This window comes from Pogona vitticeps, chromosome 13 (genome assembly GCF_051106095.1).
Source record: "Pogona vitticeps strain Pit_001003342236 chromosome 13, PviZW2.1, whole genome shotgun sequence".
Classification (NCBI taxonomy): domain Eukaryota; kingdom Metazoa; phylum Chordata; class Lepidosauria; order Squamata; family Agamidae; genus Pogona; species Pogona vitticeps.
Window position 1 is genome coordinate 16,395,517 of NC_135795.1, and position 13,901 is coordinate 16,409,417.

At 45.7% G+C, this 13,901-nt stretch overlaps 1 protein-coding gene across 6 annotated transcripts in view; it reads right to left on the reverse strand.

Annotated features, from left to right (window-relative positions):
* SDK1 (sidekick cell adhesion molecule 1) overlaps positions 1-13,901 on the reverse strand; it is a 574,835-nt gene that overhangs the window by 41,104 nt on the left and 519,830 nt on the right. For all 6 annotated transcript variants that reach the window (XM_020802390.3, XM_020802389.3, XM_020802388.3 and 3 more), the window contains 3 exons: positions 5,898-6,013; positions 2,895-3,081; positions 1,453-1,590 (listed from right to left, as the gene is read on the reverse strand). In XM_020802390.3, coding sequence (XP_020658049.3) covers positions 1,453-1,590; positions 2,895-3,081; positions 5,898-6,013 — 441 coding nt within the window. The remainder of the gene's footprint in view (positions 1-1,452; positions 1,591-2,894; positions 3,082-5,897; positions 6,014-13,901) is intronic.

A 13,901-nucleotide genomic window follows, 5' to 3' on the forward strand; every position in this document is an offset into this window, starting at 1 on the left:
AGGTCCCTCTCTGGATGACTAAGTATGTATCCTGAAACATGCGGTGGGCTGTGGACGCCTCAAGGCAATTCCGACTCAAGAGCTTGTTCCAACTACAACTGATAATAGCTGAACACACACACACACACACACACACACACACACACACACACACACACACACACACACACACACACACACACACACACACACACACACACACACACACACACACACACACACACACACACACACACACACACACACACACACACACTCCTCCAATCCAAAAGATTAATACTTTGTAGGTTTCATAGGACAGATCACACAGCAGAAGTATCCCAAAATATCTCAACCTCTCGCAGTCTCTCCTCATGTTTGCTGATTAAAATTACACACTTTTTCCCCCCAGCCCTAGGGATTCACGCTGAACCTCTTTGCCAGGAGTAAACGGCAGAGCCCTTTTGTTCTCTTGCTTCCATTTAGGAACTCAGCTTTTCAGCACACCAGGCATAGAAATGCAAGCGCTAAAGGCAGCTTCTTCCTCACCATAGGAATAGGAGAGAGAAAAAGAGCCCAAACAATACTATTGATTGCTCCCCTCATTCCTTTAAATCAGTAGGAATTAGCTGAAGCTGGAGACCTGATTGGACCCCTGGCAATCTGCCAGAAATATAAAATAAACATTAAATAACTTGCCCAGCAAAAAACCTTTTAATCTTTTTCAAATTTACCTCTGGAACGATTTTACATTCATTTACAGACAGATTATAAATTCTTCCTCTGCTATTATTCTAGAAAAATTAATCACACCATTTAGGCTCCCAGTCAATAAGGGAAAGATTAAAGCCAGGTTAGATTAAAATTGCTACCAGAGAGTGAAAAAAGTATGAATGAAGCTGAAATAAAACCTGGGATCATCATATCCAGAGGAGAATGTGGTTAATAGATTGTGTCGGTGAGTGAAGCCAGCCTCCTTGATAACTCTCCTTCTCAAGAACATTGAATCAGTTTATCTAATGCATTTACTGTATTTAATAGATTTATATCCCACTTTCTAGAGTTAAGAAACACTCCCATGGTGAATAAGGAAAGTAAAAGGCACTGGTGGCATTTAGTATAAGGAGAAGTAAATCTGTCTTCTGAATCTAAAGCTAGAAAAAAATCAATTTCCTCTGTACCTAAAAAATCCTAAATGCAAACATATACATTTTAGCAAGGTTTGGTCTATAATGGCTTTTGTAAGAAAAAGTGGAATGCATCCCAATTTTTTCATTGGGAAAATGTGAGGAAAGACACATTTTTCCCATGTAAACCTCACTGAACTGGTTTTGCAGAGATGTCTCTATATCTAGTGGAGTGTTCTTATACCAAAAAAATGGAGAGAATAATTGGTAAACATAAAGAAAAATCAAACACATATTACGGTTGTATTGACCTCCTCCCAGCATGGATTTAACAATCCTCTCTTACCTTGAACTGGGGCCAAAGGCTCGTAGATCACTCGATACCCCTGCAGAATACCATTGGCTGCCGTAGGCTCCCCCCAGGACACGTTGAGGGTAGAGCAAGTGATTTCAGAGAAAGCCAAGAAGCTGGGGGCACTTGGAGCTGAAAGAGGTAAGAACCCACTAAATAAGGAGGAGGAATGCCTGGACCACAGGAATCATAAATCCTTAATCCATGCAATTGATTCCCAGCATGTTAGCTCGCATGCCTGGAGCTGTGGCCTTGCAGCAGAAATTTCCTTCCTACTCTGCTCCATTGCCTTTTGCAGATAGATTCCTTCCCAGAGTTTCCTTTGGAAAAAAAATACTTTTATTTGCTAACCAAAACTACCCTGAAATAGTCTAGAGCTTTTCATCTAAAAATTATACTCCTCTTTTTTAAACTTGTAAATGTGGATACTTGAAAACAGGCAGTTAGCTTGTGGCCTCCAGATCCCAGTCGGGGTGAATGGGAGTTGCAATTCAACAACATCTAGAGCAGTGGTCCCCAACTTTGGGCCTCCGTTCTTGGACTTCAACTCCCAGAAATCCTGGCCAGCAGAAGTGGTGAAGGTTTCTGGGAGTTGTAGTCCAAGAACATCTGGAAGGCCAAGGTTGGGGACCACTGATCTAGAGGACCAACCCCTGGATTACAAAGAGCATATAGAGGAGCCTCTGTAGAGATGGCTCTGCCTTAACAGAAGCCATATGTGGTGAATGACTGGGATTGCCTTGGCGCAGATGATGCCTTTGGTGGCACTGATGCACCGCGAGCGTTAACTTCAAAGAGCAGAGAGGGAATGATCAGCTCTGCAAGAATAAACCCTTACTGGGACATGACATCCATGACATCAAGTAGGACAGGCTGGTGTGATCTTGAACCTTATCACTGCATATATAGGCTGGAAACCGCCCACTCTTGCCCAGGGCTTGATGGCATCACAGGGAAGCAGCTGGAAAAACGGCCATAGTTGCACATCTTCACCATGCCAGAACTGGGTGTGAGGTACATTGGTCAAGACCGGACAGAGTATGTCGATATCCAACACTAACAAATAAGAACCTTCTTCCTCTGTTTCTACTACTGCAACGTTTTGAAGTCCCCCAACTCCCCTGCTCCAGAGGACTTCCCAACCCTTCGGAGCTTGTAGGGTGAATGGAAGGTGCAAGAGGAAGGAGGGACTTCAGTTCTAAATAAACCTGGAGGATCAAGCACACAATTGGAACCTGGCTACACATTTTGGCAAAATGTCCTGATTATTTATTAGGCACAGGCTTCAGACTTGGGATCAGCTGGCCTGAAATCCCAATGACGTGATTCTCTGGCACTTCTCAATTTCACACATCAAAAGGGAAGCCCAAGTTTACAAGTCTCAAGAGATGTTGCCATGCTTAGCAATGCTTTCCCAAGGGAGACTTAACCCTTACCTGCCTGGTGCGTCCTGCCTTGCCTGGGGCCGCTCTTTGGTCCATCTCCTGCTGCATTGAAAGCAGAGATACAGACCAGGTATTTGGAATAGCTGGTCAGGTTCTTCAGGCGGACGCTCGTCTCTGGTAGGAAAAGCACCTTCACTTTTTCGGTGTCATTCCGGCTGTACTCCTCCCAATAATATACCTAATCGGAAGGAAAGTGGTTAATTTGTCTAGATATTTTTAGCCCACCCATTTCTATAATGTCTTCTTTGCTGCTGCTGATCTTGCTAAAATGATCCCAACGATGGTCCATGAGTTAACAATTCCTGAACCCATTCTCTATTACCCTGCTAAAACCATGTGGCTTAAGCTCTGCAGAGGAAGCAAATCTCCTCACCCAGAGAGGAGGACGCTTCTCCCTTCCAAATTAGTCAAGGACTTGGGGTCAGCAAGTAAAATTCGCTGGCGGCAGAATCAGGACAAACCCGTGAGGGGATTCCTGCAGGCAGCAGATCCTTAATTTGTGGAATCTACTGCCTGAAAATACAGTAATGGCCACTCTAAAAAAAGAGATTAATTTATAGGGCTATCAGTGGCTGCTAGCCACAAAGGCTTACAGAGGCAGTCAGTTAATGATGTCATTGTCGTTTAGTCGTGTCCAACTCTTTGTGACCCCCCATGGACCAGAGCACGCCAGGCCCTCCTGTCTTCCACAGCCTCCCGGAGTTGTGTCAAATTCATGTTGGTTGCTTCGACGACACTATCCAACTATCTCATCCTCTGTCGTCCCCTTCTCCTCTTGCCTTCACACTTTCCTGATCACACTTTCTTTCTCTACATCAGTTACTGATGTAGAGAAAGAAAAAAGAAAGGGTAGCTGAGTGCCTTCAAGCCAGCTTGTGGCCTTTGGAAAAGCATCTCATTGGCCAAGGGCAGGCTCCTTTGATCTGATCCAACAGTGTGTTTCTTATGATTTTATGACCATGTAATTCATTGGGCCCTCTAGGCAGATACTACTGGCCCCATGGCCAAGTGCAAAGGCCGTCTCCTAAGCCTGATCATTCCCCTAGCAGCTTGGCTGTGAGTTAGCCACTAATGAGTGTAATAGTTAATCAATCCCCAGCCGAGGGAAGCCAGGGGTCTGACCTCTGAGTCCAGCCAAGAGTCTGCACTGGTGTTACAAGCCAAGCTATTAGAACAGCCTGCACACAAACAAAAGAGAAAATACACAGATTGCCATAGCAGGGAGCATGCTTCTGCCAAGTAGTAATGCCAGATTATTTTCATTGGCTCAGTTTTTCCCTATTTGTGCCTCTAACACGCAGGCAGAGGTAAAGCCAAGGCATTGACCAAAGCCAGGCTGCAGGCCTTATAGTTACCGTGCTCCTAACATCCTTTCCCGTTTTGGATGTAAACCTGCAATAAACTCTTGGCTGAGTCTCATCTTTGGCGTGACCTGCAGACCTGCTGCTGGTGCTGGTGGTGACGCTCCCTGTCCTGGAGTGCTTTTCTCCAGGTCGTGCGAGTGCACCAGCTGGGGAAGAAGAAGAGCCTGGCCATGGTTTCTTAGTGCTCTGGCTGGATCCAGTGCAGATCACTATAACACAGTCTATGCAGGGCCATTTTTGAAGAGCACTTGGGAAATGAAACTCGTCATGTGGCTGCTGGTCCGTTAGCGGGAGTGGATCCCTCAGAACATCAACGCCTACTTGCGCTCTCCTGGGTGGTTTCTGGAGATACAGTACGTCAAGGTAGGCTTCTGATCTTTAAAGCTCTGCAATATCCTCAGGGCATAGCCTCAGCCTCTTCCCCCAGGAGACCCATCATCTCTGCTTGTGCTGTGTCCTGTTCCTCAGCCATATGAGGTGTGGTGGCTACCTCCGTTTGCTCTCTCCCAGCTGCAACTTTGGATTAAATCCAATTTTAGTACCAACTGGCTCAGAGACATTATAGTTTGTTCTCTGGGCTAGCAAGTCCCGTTCATTCCAATGGGTATTGCTTACTTGGGATTAAAATCAGATTTAGCCTTTGTTTAAAACACAAGTCTTTGAGTTAATGGACTGAGAAAGCCTAAGGCTCGTTGCATTCATATTGCATATCGATGATGCTGGTTGTCAGCTATTGATTAGTCTTTCCTTTATCTTTTTGATACTGGATGATAGTATATGCCACCACAGGCCAAATGGTGAGTCCCTTTTGACTGACAGCCAGAATATATGTGCATAATTAAATAAGGAAATAAGTAAGGTTCATGAGAACTCAAAATTGGAACTGCATATTTTCTTGATAGACTTGTGCGATCTTCAAGTCAGTCAACTTTTGTCTCACTCAGAAAGTCTGGCAGATAGAAGAACTTTCTGATGATGCAGAACATCAGTGTAGAAACACAATCCATTGTCACTGTGCTGCCAAGACCTTCACTGAATGCTGTTCTATTTCCCATCTCAGCTCTCTCCTTCAGGAAACAATCCCTGTTACTGAAAGATTCCAGCCTTGATTCACTCCTGGAAATGTTGATATGCCTTCCTTTTCTTCTTAGGGCCACGTTATTCAAGGTATTTTCAGATTTAGAGGCAATCATCTTCATCATCTGAGAACTGCAGAGCTGAAAGGGACCCCTCTGGATCATTGAGTCCAGGCCCTGTCAAGGGGGCCCAGAGGGGAATCGAACTCCCCCCCCCCTCTGAATACCAATGTGCTTGGGAAGGACTGCAGGAAAAGACTGTTGCTGTCCTGTCTTCTCTAAGACCCCCAGAGATGTTTCATTGGGATCTAGTTTGAATTTTGGGGGGCATATGCCATCCCAGTCACAAGCTAACTATGCCTGCATCATGTTCACACATGCACACATACATGTCTGCATCCCTCACACTTATGCAACATTCTTTGTAAAGAGGTCCTCAGCTGTGAAACGTACCCGGCTCCAATTTTTGTTGCTATGTTCATTTCAAAGAGCTGCTGTCATAGAGGACTTGCACCCTGACATGTACACATAGACACGCACGCACACCCACTTGCCTTGTAGCCTTGGATGTTGCCATTCTGGCTGTCTGAAGGAGGAGGGTCCCAGATTACTTCCAACTGACTTGCAGAGAGCGCATTAATCTGGATGTTCAGTGGGGGCTTCGCTGGTGCTGGAAGAGAAGAACACCGGGAGAGAATGAAGAGAGAAACAAAAATCCACCACTGTGAGCAGGTATAAAAAGGCATAAGGCAAACAAAGGGATTGGCCGGAACACAGGAACTGGATTCTTAAATACTCTCCCTTCCTTATTCCCCATCTCCTGCCACCTTCTCTGGCTTCAGGTCACAGGGAGCAGCTATGGCTCTTTTCAAAAGGAAACCCCACTTGCTCACTGGCTGGGAGCAGCATGAAACTTTTACTGCTTCTAGAAGTCAACAGACTGAAAGCAAAAATAAAAATAAAAAAATAAAAAATTGCAGAATTGCTTTAGAACCCGGAGTCAATAAATTCAAGGGTATGTTCCAAGGGATACCCTCAACTTTTGAAACAATCCTGTCAACTTTTTATAAAAGATCAGTGTTCCGGAGTGTGACAAACCCAGACCTACTGGGATATGCCACACGTTAACTAAGCTGCCACCAACCATTCCCTGTAAGAAGTCACACAGACCAGGGATGGATTTTTAAACAATAAAAGAACAAGGTTTATTTAAATACAACACACAGGGAAAATAAAATAATCAGGTGAATAAGATAAAGTAACGTGGCTTATTTTCACTCATACATACACACAGTTTGGTTCACACAGAACCCTTAACTTGAAGCACAGACCCTGAACCTATCAGTTCTGGCTAACCAACAGACACCTGAACCTATCAGGTTGGTACTCTGACACACAGTAGTACCCTGTCTGACACACAGACTCCCACACCAGCTTCTTCTTCCCAGCTGCTGCTTCGTCACATCCCAGCGTCTCCTCTTCACCACCCACGCATCACATATATATACAGTACAGCCCCTCCTCCTGATGTCCCGCCTTCCACTCCCCATAGGATGGAACTTTCCCTCCAAACCCATGACAGACAGGTAACATCAGTGCTGTATGTAACACCTCCCCTCTTTATAAGTTGTTTTGTAGGGGGAAAGCTAAGGTGCTTTTTCCCAAAAAAACAACCTGGATAAAACACACAACAACAGTTATACATACCATATCATACTTACTTATACTTACATTCTAAGTTAACCATATCAATTAGGCATTTAAACATTTACCATATACATTACATCAATTTACCTTTATTCATACAAACCAAGTTCAAAAAACAGGTACATTTAACTTTTTGTCATCAATATATATACATAGTCCATGTTTCTTTTGCCGTCTTCATTCTTCAGGTCTTCTTGACAAGGCGTCAGCAACACAGTTCACTGACCCTCTGACCACCTTCACTTCAAAGTCATAGTCCTGTAGGTTTAAAGCCCACCTCATAAGTTTGCTATTGTGGGTTTTCATTGTCTTTAACCATTGCAGTGGTGAATGGTCAGTGCACAGAACAAAATGTCTTCCCCAGATGTAAGGCTTGGCCTTCTGGATCGCGTAGACTATGGCCAAACACTCCTTCTCCACGGTTGCCAAATGTCTCTCACCTTTTTGAAGTTTCCTACTCAGGTAGGACACTGGATGCTGGTCACCATTCTCATCCTCCTGGCACAGAACTGCTCCTACCCCGCTGTTAGACGCATCGGTGTAGATGATGAACTCCCTGTCGAAGTCTGGAGCACGCAGGACTGGGTAGTTGATGAGCGCCTGCTTCAACCTCTGGAACGCCTCCTCACAGTCGCTGGTCCACGGGATGCGGTCATCAGCCGTCTTCCTCGTCAGATCGGTCAGCGGAGCCGCAATCTCGCTAAACCTCGGGATGAACTTTCTGTAGTAGCCCACCAACCCAAGAAATGATTTGACTTTTTTCTTGGTGTTGGGTCTAGGCCAATCACGAACAGCTTCTATTTTGGCCTTCAGGGGTTTTATCACTCCTCCCCCTACCATGTGACCCAAGTATTTTCTTTCTGGGATACCCAGCTGCAGTTTGCTCTCTCTGCAGGGCCCAGGCCACAGCACTTCCTCCCCTGGATTAAAGTGCCTCTCCCCGGCTTCCTGGTCATCCCAATCTTTCTTTCTGACCTTTTGAGCTTGCAGGGTCTCTGCTGCTAGCTCTAGGTTTCTCTTTAGGTCTTTCCTTAAAGAGTCTATGTACGTCACAACGTCTTGTGGGTCATCCTGGGTGATCTGCTCCCAATTTTGTTTGATCAAATCAAGGGGCCCTTTCACCCTTCTCCCAAATAAAAGTTCAAATGGACTGAACCCGGTACTGGCTTGTGGCACTGATCGATAAGCAAACAAAAGGGATTGCAGCTTCTGGTCCCAATTGTTTGGATTCTCTGCCAAGTAAGCCCTAATCATGCGCATAAGAGTCCCATTGAACTTCTCAGTTAACCCATTACTTTCAGGATGATAAGCAGTGGTTTCCTTGTGCTTAATTCCACAGATTTGCCATAAGCGTTTCATGAGCTTTGATGTGAACGATGCGCCCAAATCTGTGATTATTTCTGAGGCAAATCCCATCCTGGACATATACCCCACCAAAGCATCTGCCACTGTGTTAGTTTCAATGTTAGTCAAGGGTATGGCTTCAGGGTACCTTGTGGCATGGTCCACAATTGTGAGAATGAACCGGTTCCCCCTCTTTGTGGCCTTGGGCAAAGGTCCCACTATATCCACCCCTATGCATTTGAACGGAGTGTCAATCACAGGCAAAGGGCACAACTTCGCTTTGGTCCTGTCGCGGCTATTCCCCTGCCTTTGACACACATCACATTGTTTACAGAACTCCCTGATCTGCTTCCCTATGTCAGGCCAGTAAAAATTCTGTGTGATTCTCTGCTGTGTTTTGTTCACCCCTAAGTGCGCAGCAAACATGTCAGAGTGCCCCTTTTGTAAGATCATGGGGCGATACTTTTCAGGTACCACTAGCTGACTTCGGATCCCATCTCCCCCTTTTGAGATATTCCTCAGGGTCTCTCTATACAAAATCCCCTTTTCCTCTAGAAATCTCACTGGGGTTTCAGGTGTTAGCTGGGCGTCAGTCACCTGTTCAAAACACTTTTGGAGAGTGGCGTCTGCCTTTTGCTCTTGTCCAAATCTGCTGTCTGTGGTTAAGGTTTCCACCACAGCTTCTGAACTCCCCTCTGCTTCCGTCTCTGGCTCATCATTACCCCCTTGAACTGTCCCCGTGGTGGCTTGTGAGCGTGTAATCACTAGCACCCGTTTCACATATTCAGCCAGGTCATTTCCCACGAGCACGGCTGCTGGCAGAGTCGATGAAATTGCTAGCCGCCAAACTCCCCTCCAGCCTTGAAAGTTCACAGGTACCTCCACTACTGGCAGTGAGATTACCTGCCCTTCAATCCCTGCCACCTTCATGCTCTCATTTGGGATTATATATTCCCTAGGAATAATATCTGGATGGCACAGGGTCACCTGAGAACAAGTGTCCCGCAGCCCCCTATACTGACGGTCAAGTATTCCTACGTCCACCCCTGCTGTCTCAAACAACTGAGAATCTGTTTTCACCAGCAAGCATCGCTTGACCTCCACAAGAGGACCACCTTCCTCAGCCTGATCAGCAGATGCAGCCGTTCCAGACTGAGCAGCCATGGCAACAGGCTCCCTCAGTGACAATGAGCCTTGCTCTCTCTGGACACAGAACACAGCTTTTGGCTTGGTTCCACTAGAATCCTGAGGCACAATTCCTTTTAGCTGCTTTAATTTCTCACACTCTGAGATTAGATGGCCCTTTCCCTGACAGAAATAACATTTTCTGGTGTATTTTGATTCTCTCTCATCTTGTTTTGGTTTTCCCTCCAAAATCTGAGGTCTTGGTTTCATGTCTGAGGGCTTCCCTTCACCATGGGCCCCTCCCCCTTGCTGGCTTTTCCCTGGTCCCTGAGAGTACTTGCTGTAGGTTTCTTTGGGTTTACCTACAGATTTCCCCTCACCCAAGGGCTTTCTTATTTGCGAAATAAAATCTGCGATCTCGGCAGCTTCCACCACAGATTTTGGTTTCCTTTCCCTCACCTGGAATTTCAATTCCCCATGCAGGACTGAATAGAACTGTTCCAGTGCTATCAAGTCTTTAAGCTGCTCATAGGTCTCTGTCCCCTCCTGAGATAGCCATTTCTCAAGCAGCCTCACCAATTGGGCCCCCACTTGGGTAAAAGTCTGCTCTGGTTTTTTTGTGAGGGACCTGAATCTTTGTCTCAGCTGCTCCGCATTTATCCCATGTCTGGCAAACACCAGTTTTTTAAACTCTGCAAAATCTTTCATCAGTTCCTCAGGCATCTCGGCATAGACCTCAGCCAGGCTACCACTGATTAAAGATCGCATGATGGTCATCTTCTCAGTTTCCCTCACTGAGAAGTCCACAAACGCTCTTTCCACTAAGGAAAAGAATACCTCAGGACAATCTCCCTTGTGGTACACAGGGAATTTCTTCAGGTCAGCCTTAGACAATTGGCCTCCCTCAGAATCCCTATTGTTATTATTATTCTGGTTCATCAGTTCCAATTTTCTTAATTCAAACGCCATTTTCTCTCTCTGCAATTCCAATTCCATTCTCTGTCTCTCTAATCTTTCTTCCTTTTCCATTCTCTCTCTCTCTAATCTTTCCTCCATTTCCCTCACCCTCAGTTCATGCTGTTGGGCTATGAGCAATTTTCTGAGCTCTGGGTTCTGTTCTCCCGTGCTGTCACCCTGCACTGAGCCAAATTCCTCCTCAGAACCTTGGTCAACCTGGGGGTCTTTCACTTCACCCATTTCTGCCATTTGGCTTCGAGTCAAGGGCATAATCCCCCCTCAGAACAGGCTGCTTTAAAAAGTCAAGCCTCAAAATAAAACAACCACTTTTTTCCTCTTTTGCCTCAGAACCAGCTTTCTATAGATTGCTGCTGTTCTTCAGCACTACTTGCAACTGTAGCGAGTTAGAGACTACCCCCCTCTGCTGGGCCTCTCAGCTGGCAGGCTAAATCACTGCTACTACACAGTTTTGCCTCAGCTTTTTTCCCGCCAAAACAAGTTGCCTCAGAGCACCCTAATCTAGTCTTCCCACTTGGCACGTTCTTCCACTAGCGCACCTCCCCGTGAGGTACACCTAGAAGATTACCTACGCGCCTCAGATTGTCCCTGACTAGACCCCCCTTGCTCTGGGCACACTTGCCAAGGCTTTGCTGGACCGCTGGACAACTGGACCAGTCGTATCCCACACGCTGGACACCAATCAATGTGACAAACCCAGACCTACTGGGATATGCCACACGTTAACTAAGCTGCCACCAACCATTCCCTGTAAGAAGTCACACAGACCAGGGATGGATTTTTAAACAATAAAAGAACAAGGTTTATTTAAATACAACACACAGGGAAAATAAAATAATCAGGTGAATAAGATAAAGTAACGTGGCTTATTTTCACTCATACATACACACAGTTTGGTTCACACAGAACCCTTAACTTGAAGCACAGACCCTGAACCTATCAGTTCTGGCTAACCAACAGACACCTGAACCTATCAGGTTGGTACTCTGACACACAGTAGTACCCTGTCTGACACACAGACTCCCACACCAGCTTCTTCTTCCCAGCTGCTGCTTCGTCACATCCCAGCGTCTCCTCTTCACCACCCACGCATCACATATATATACAGTACAGCCCCTCCTCCTGATGTCCCGCCTTCCACTCCCCATAGGATGGAACTTTCCCTCCAAACCCATGACAGACAGGTAACATCAGTGCTGTATGTAACACGGAGTTCATCCCATGTGGGACCATCTTAGTTTGACTGGGCATTTTGTTTGCATTGGATGTGTCTGGTCAGCTTTAGACATCTTTGCCCCCAGTCCAGTCACTCGATGGGTGAGAGCACGACCCAGCCTAATATCCTCATCTGCATTGACTCTGTAAGCCCCATGGCAGGGATACTTGCTTTCCCCCTCCCCATAATAAGTTGCTCAGGAATTGCGTGTCAGAGATGATGAGAATCGCCTGACCTGACCCTTCTGTTTTTGTTACCTTCTTGTTGCCTACTTTGCCACATCCTTGACAAGAACACTTCATTCTCCAAAGTCCTTGGTGGGAGATCCATACTTGCCTATAGAGAGCCCTCTCTCCAACCTCATGCAAATATTAACACACAATGTATTTATTTATTTATTTATTTATTTATTTATTTATTTATTTATTTATTTATTTGATTTTTACCCCGCCCCTCTAGACCATGTCTACTCGGGGCGGCTTACAAAATAAAACAAAACAGTATAAAAATATATAAAATCATAAAAATTACAACTATAGTTTCAATTTAAAACAATTAATTTAAAGAGAGGATTACCAAGATGGAATAGCAAAGAAAAAGAAAAAGAGAAAGACTTAATTGACTGGAGGGAAGGCCTGCTTGAATAACCAAGTTTTTAACTGGCTTTTAAAAACACCCAGCGAGGGTGCCAGCCGAATTTCTGTTGGAAGGGCGTTCCACAGCCGAGGAGCCACCGCCGAGAAGGCCCGGTTTCTTGTTTTTTCCTTCCGGGCCTCTCTCGGTGTCAGACCCCTCAGCCGCCCCTGCTGGCTATGTCGGGTGATTCGGGTAGATCTGGGTGGGAGAAGACGGTCTACCACAAAACACAGACAGGGGGATTAAACTCTGCCACAGACCCAGGTGCCAACTCTGCCTACACATCTATTCTGGCATCACAATTACAGGACCTAACAATGCTACACCACACACAATACCAAAGGCACCTTCACTTGTTCCTCAGCTAATGTGATCTATGCCATCTTTTGTTCTAACTGAAGCTTTCCCCCGAAACATTCATTTTCTGTGCAAGAGATTGCTTCTCTATTGGGGGGGGGGGGCGCCTTCCGCCATGACAACTCGCATCTCCACCTTGAGCCTGCCCCTATATGGACAACTCCTAGAACAATCAAACAGAAGACGCTGGTCTAAATCCAGTTGTCAGGATGGACACACTGAATCAGTGGAACTTTCTTAAGTGCTGCCTTATCAGACACCCATGGGTTCAATGGGTTGACTCCTGCCAGAGCTAAGAAGTGCATTTAGTGGTATTGTTTTTAAGCTACATTATAAGCTGTTTTGGGTTCTGTCTGATGAAGACAGATGGCATGTAAACAGACAGGCAGCCAGAAAGGCAATGCGCAGGCCTTTTGTCTTCACAAATTTTTCTGTGGCAGGAAGAAAAGGCGGAAGATATAGTGGGAAAACATAGAAGGGTTATCATTGGAAGCCAATGGCAATGTCTGAAAAATACGGGGTGTGTGTGTGGTTATCCATGAATGATGAAGCAAAGCAAATGTGCAAAGCAGCCCCACAAAATAGTGTAATCGCAAACCTGTAAGAGTGATGCTTTAGTTCCTTTCAATGGAAGTTAGCCTAGTGCACATGAAAAATCTCCCCAAGCATTAAGTCTTGGATGCTCTCCAGGTTATAACCGGCACCAATGCCAACCACAGCAAGAGCTACCGGTCCAATATTTTAAATTCGGTTTGCCTGAAGGATGCCAGTTCATCCATCCCTGGTTTATTGACAGGTATATTTAGAAAGAAACTCATTTCAGTTCTGAGTGAGATATAACACTGCTCAGGGGTAGTATTTGCGGGACTCTAAGAGTGCAAACACAAAGCAGCTGCTTCCTGGAGGATCAATTTGCTTTTCAAAAGAGGAGCTAGCTGGTCAGTGCATCATCCCCATGTTTGTCAGCGGATGAACAGCAGCCGCAGACATTCTGTATCAGCTTTGAACGACTTCCTGCTCGAAGCAGGCAGCCAACTTCTACGGGGATGGCTGAAACAGAACATGGAGTAACAACCGCCCTCCTTTCTTGCCTGCAGCTGGTATTGTCATAACCTCTGTGCACCGTGCTTTCGTGGGCAGCCTCATTGCTGTATGCCCACTCAACAGACTGCAAATAGAAACCATACAATCTTTGCCA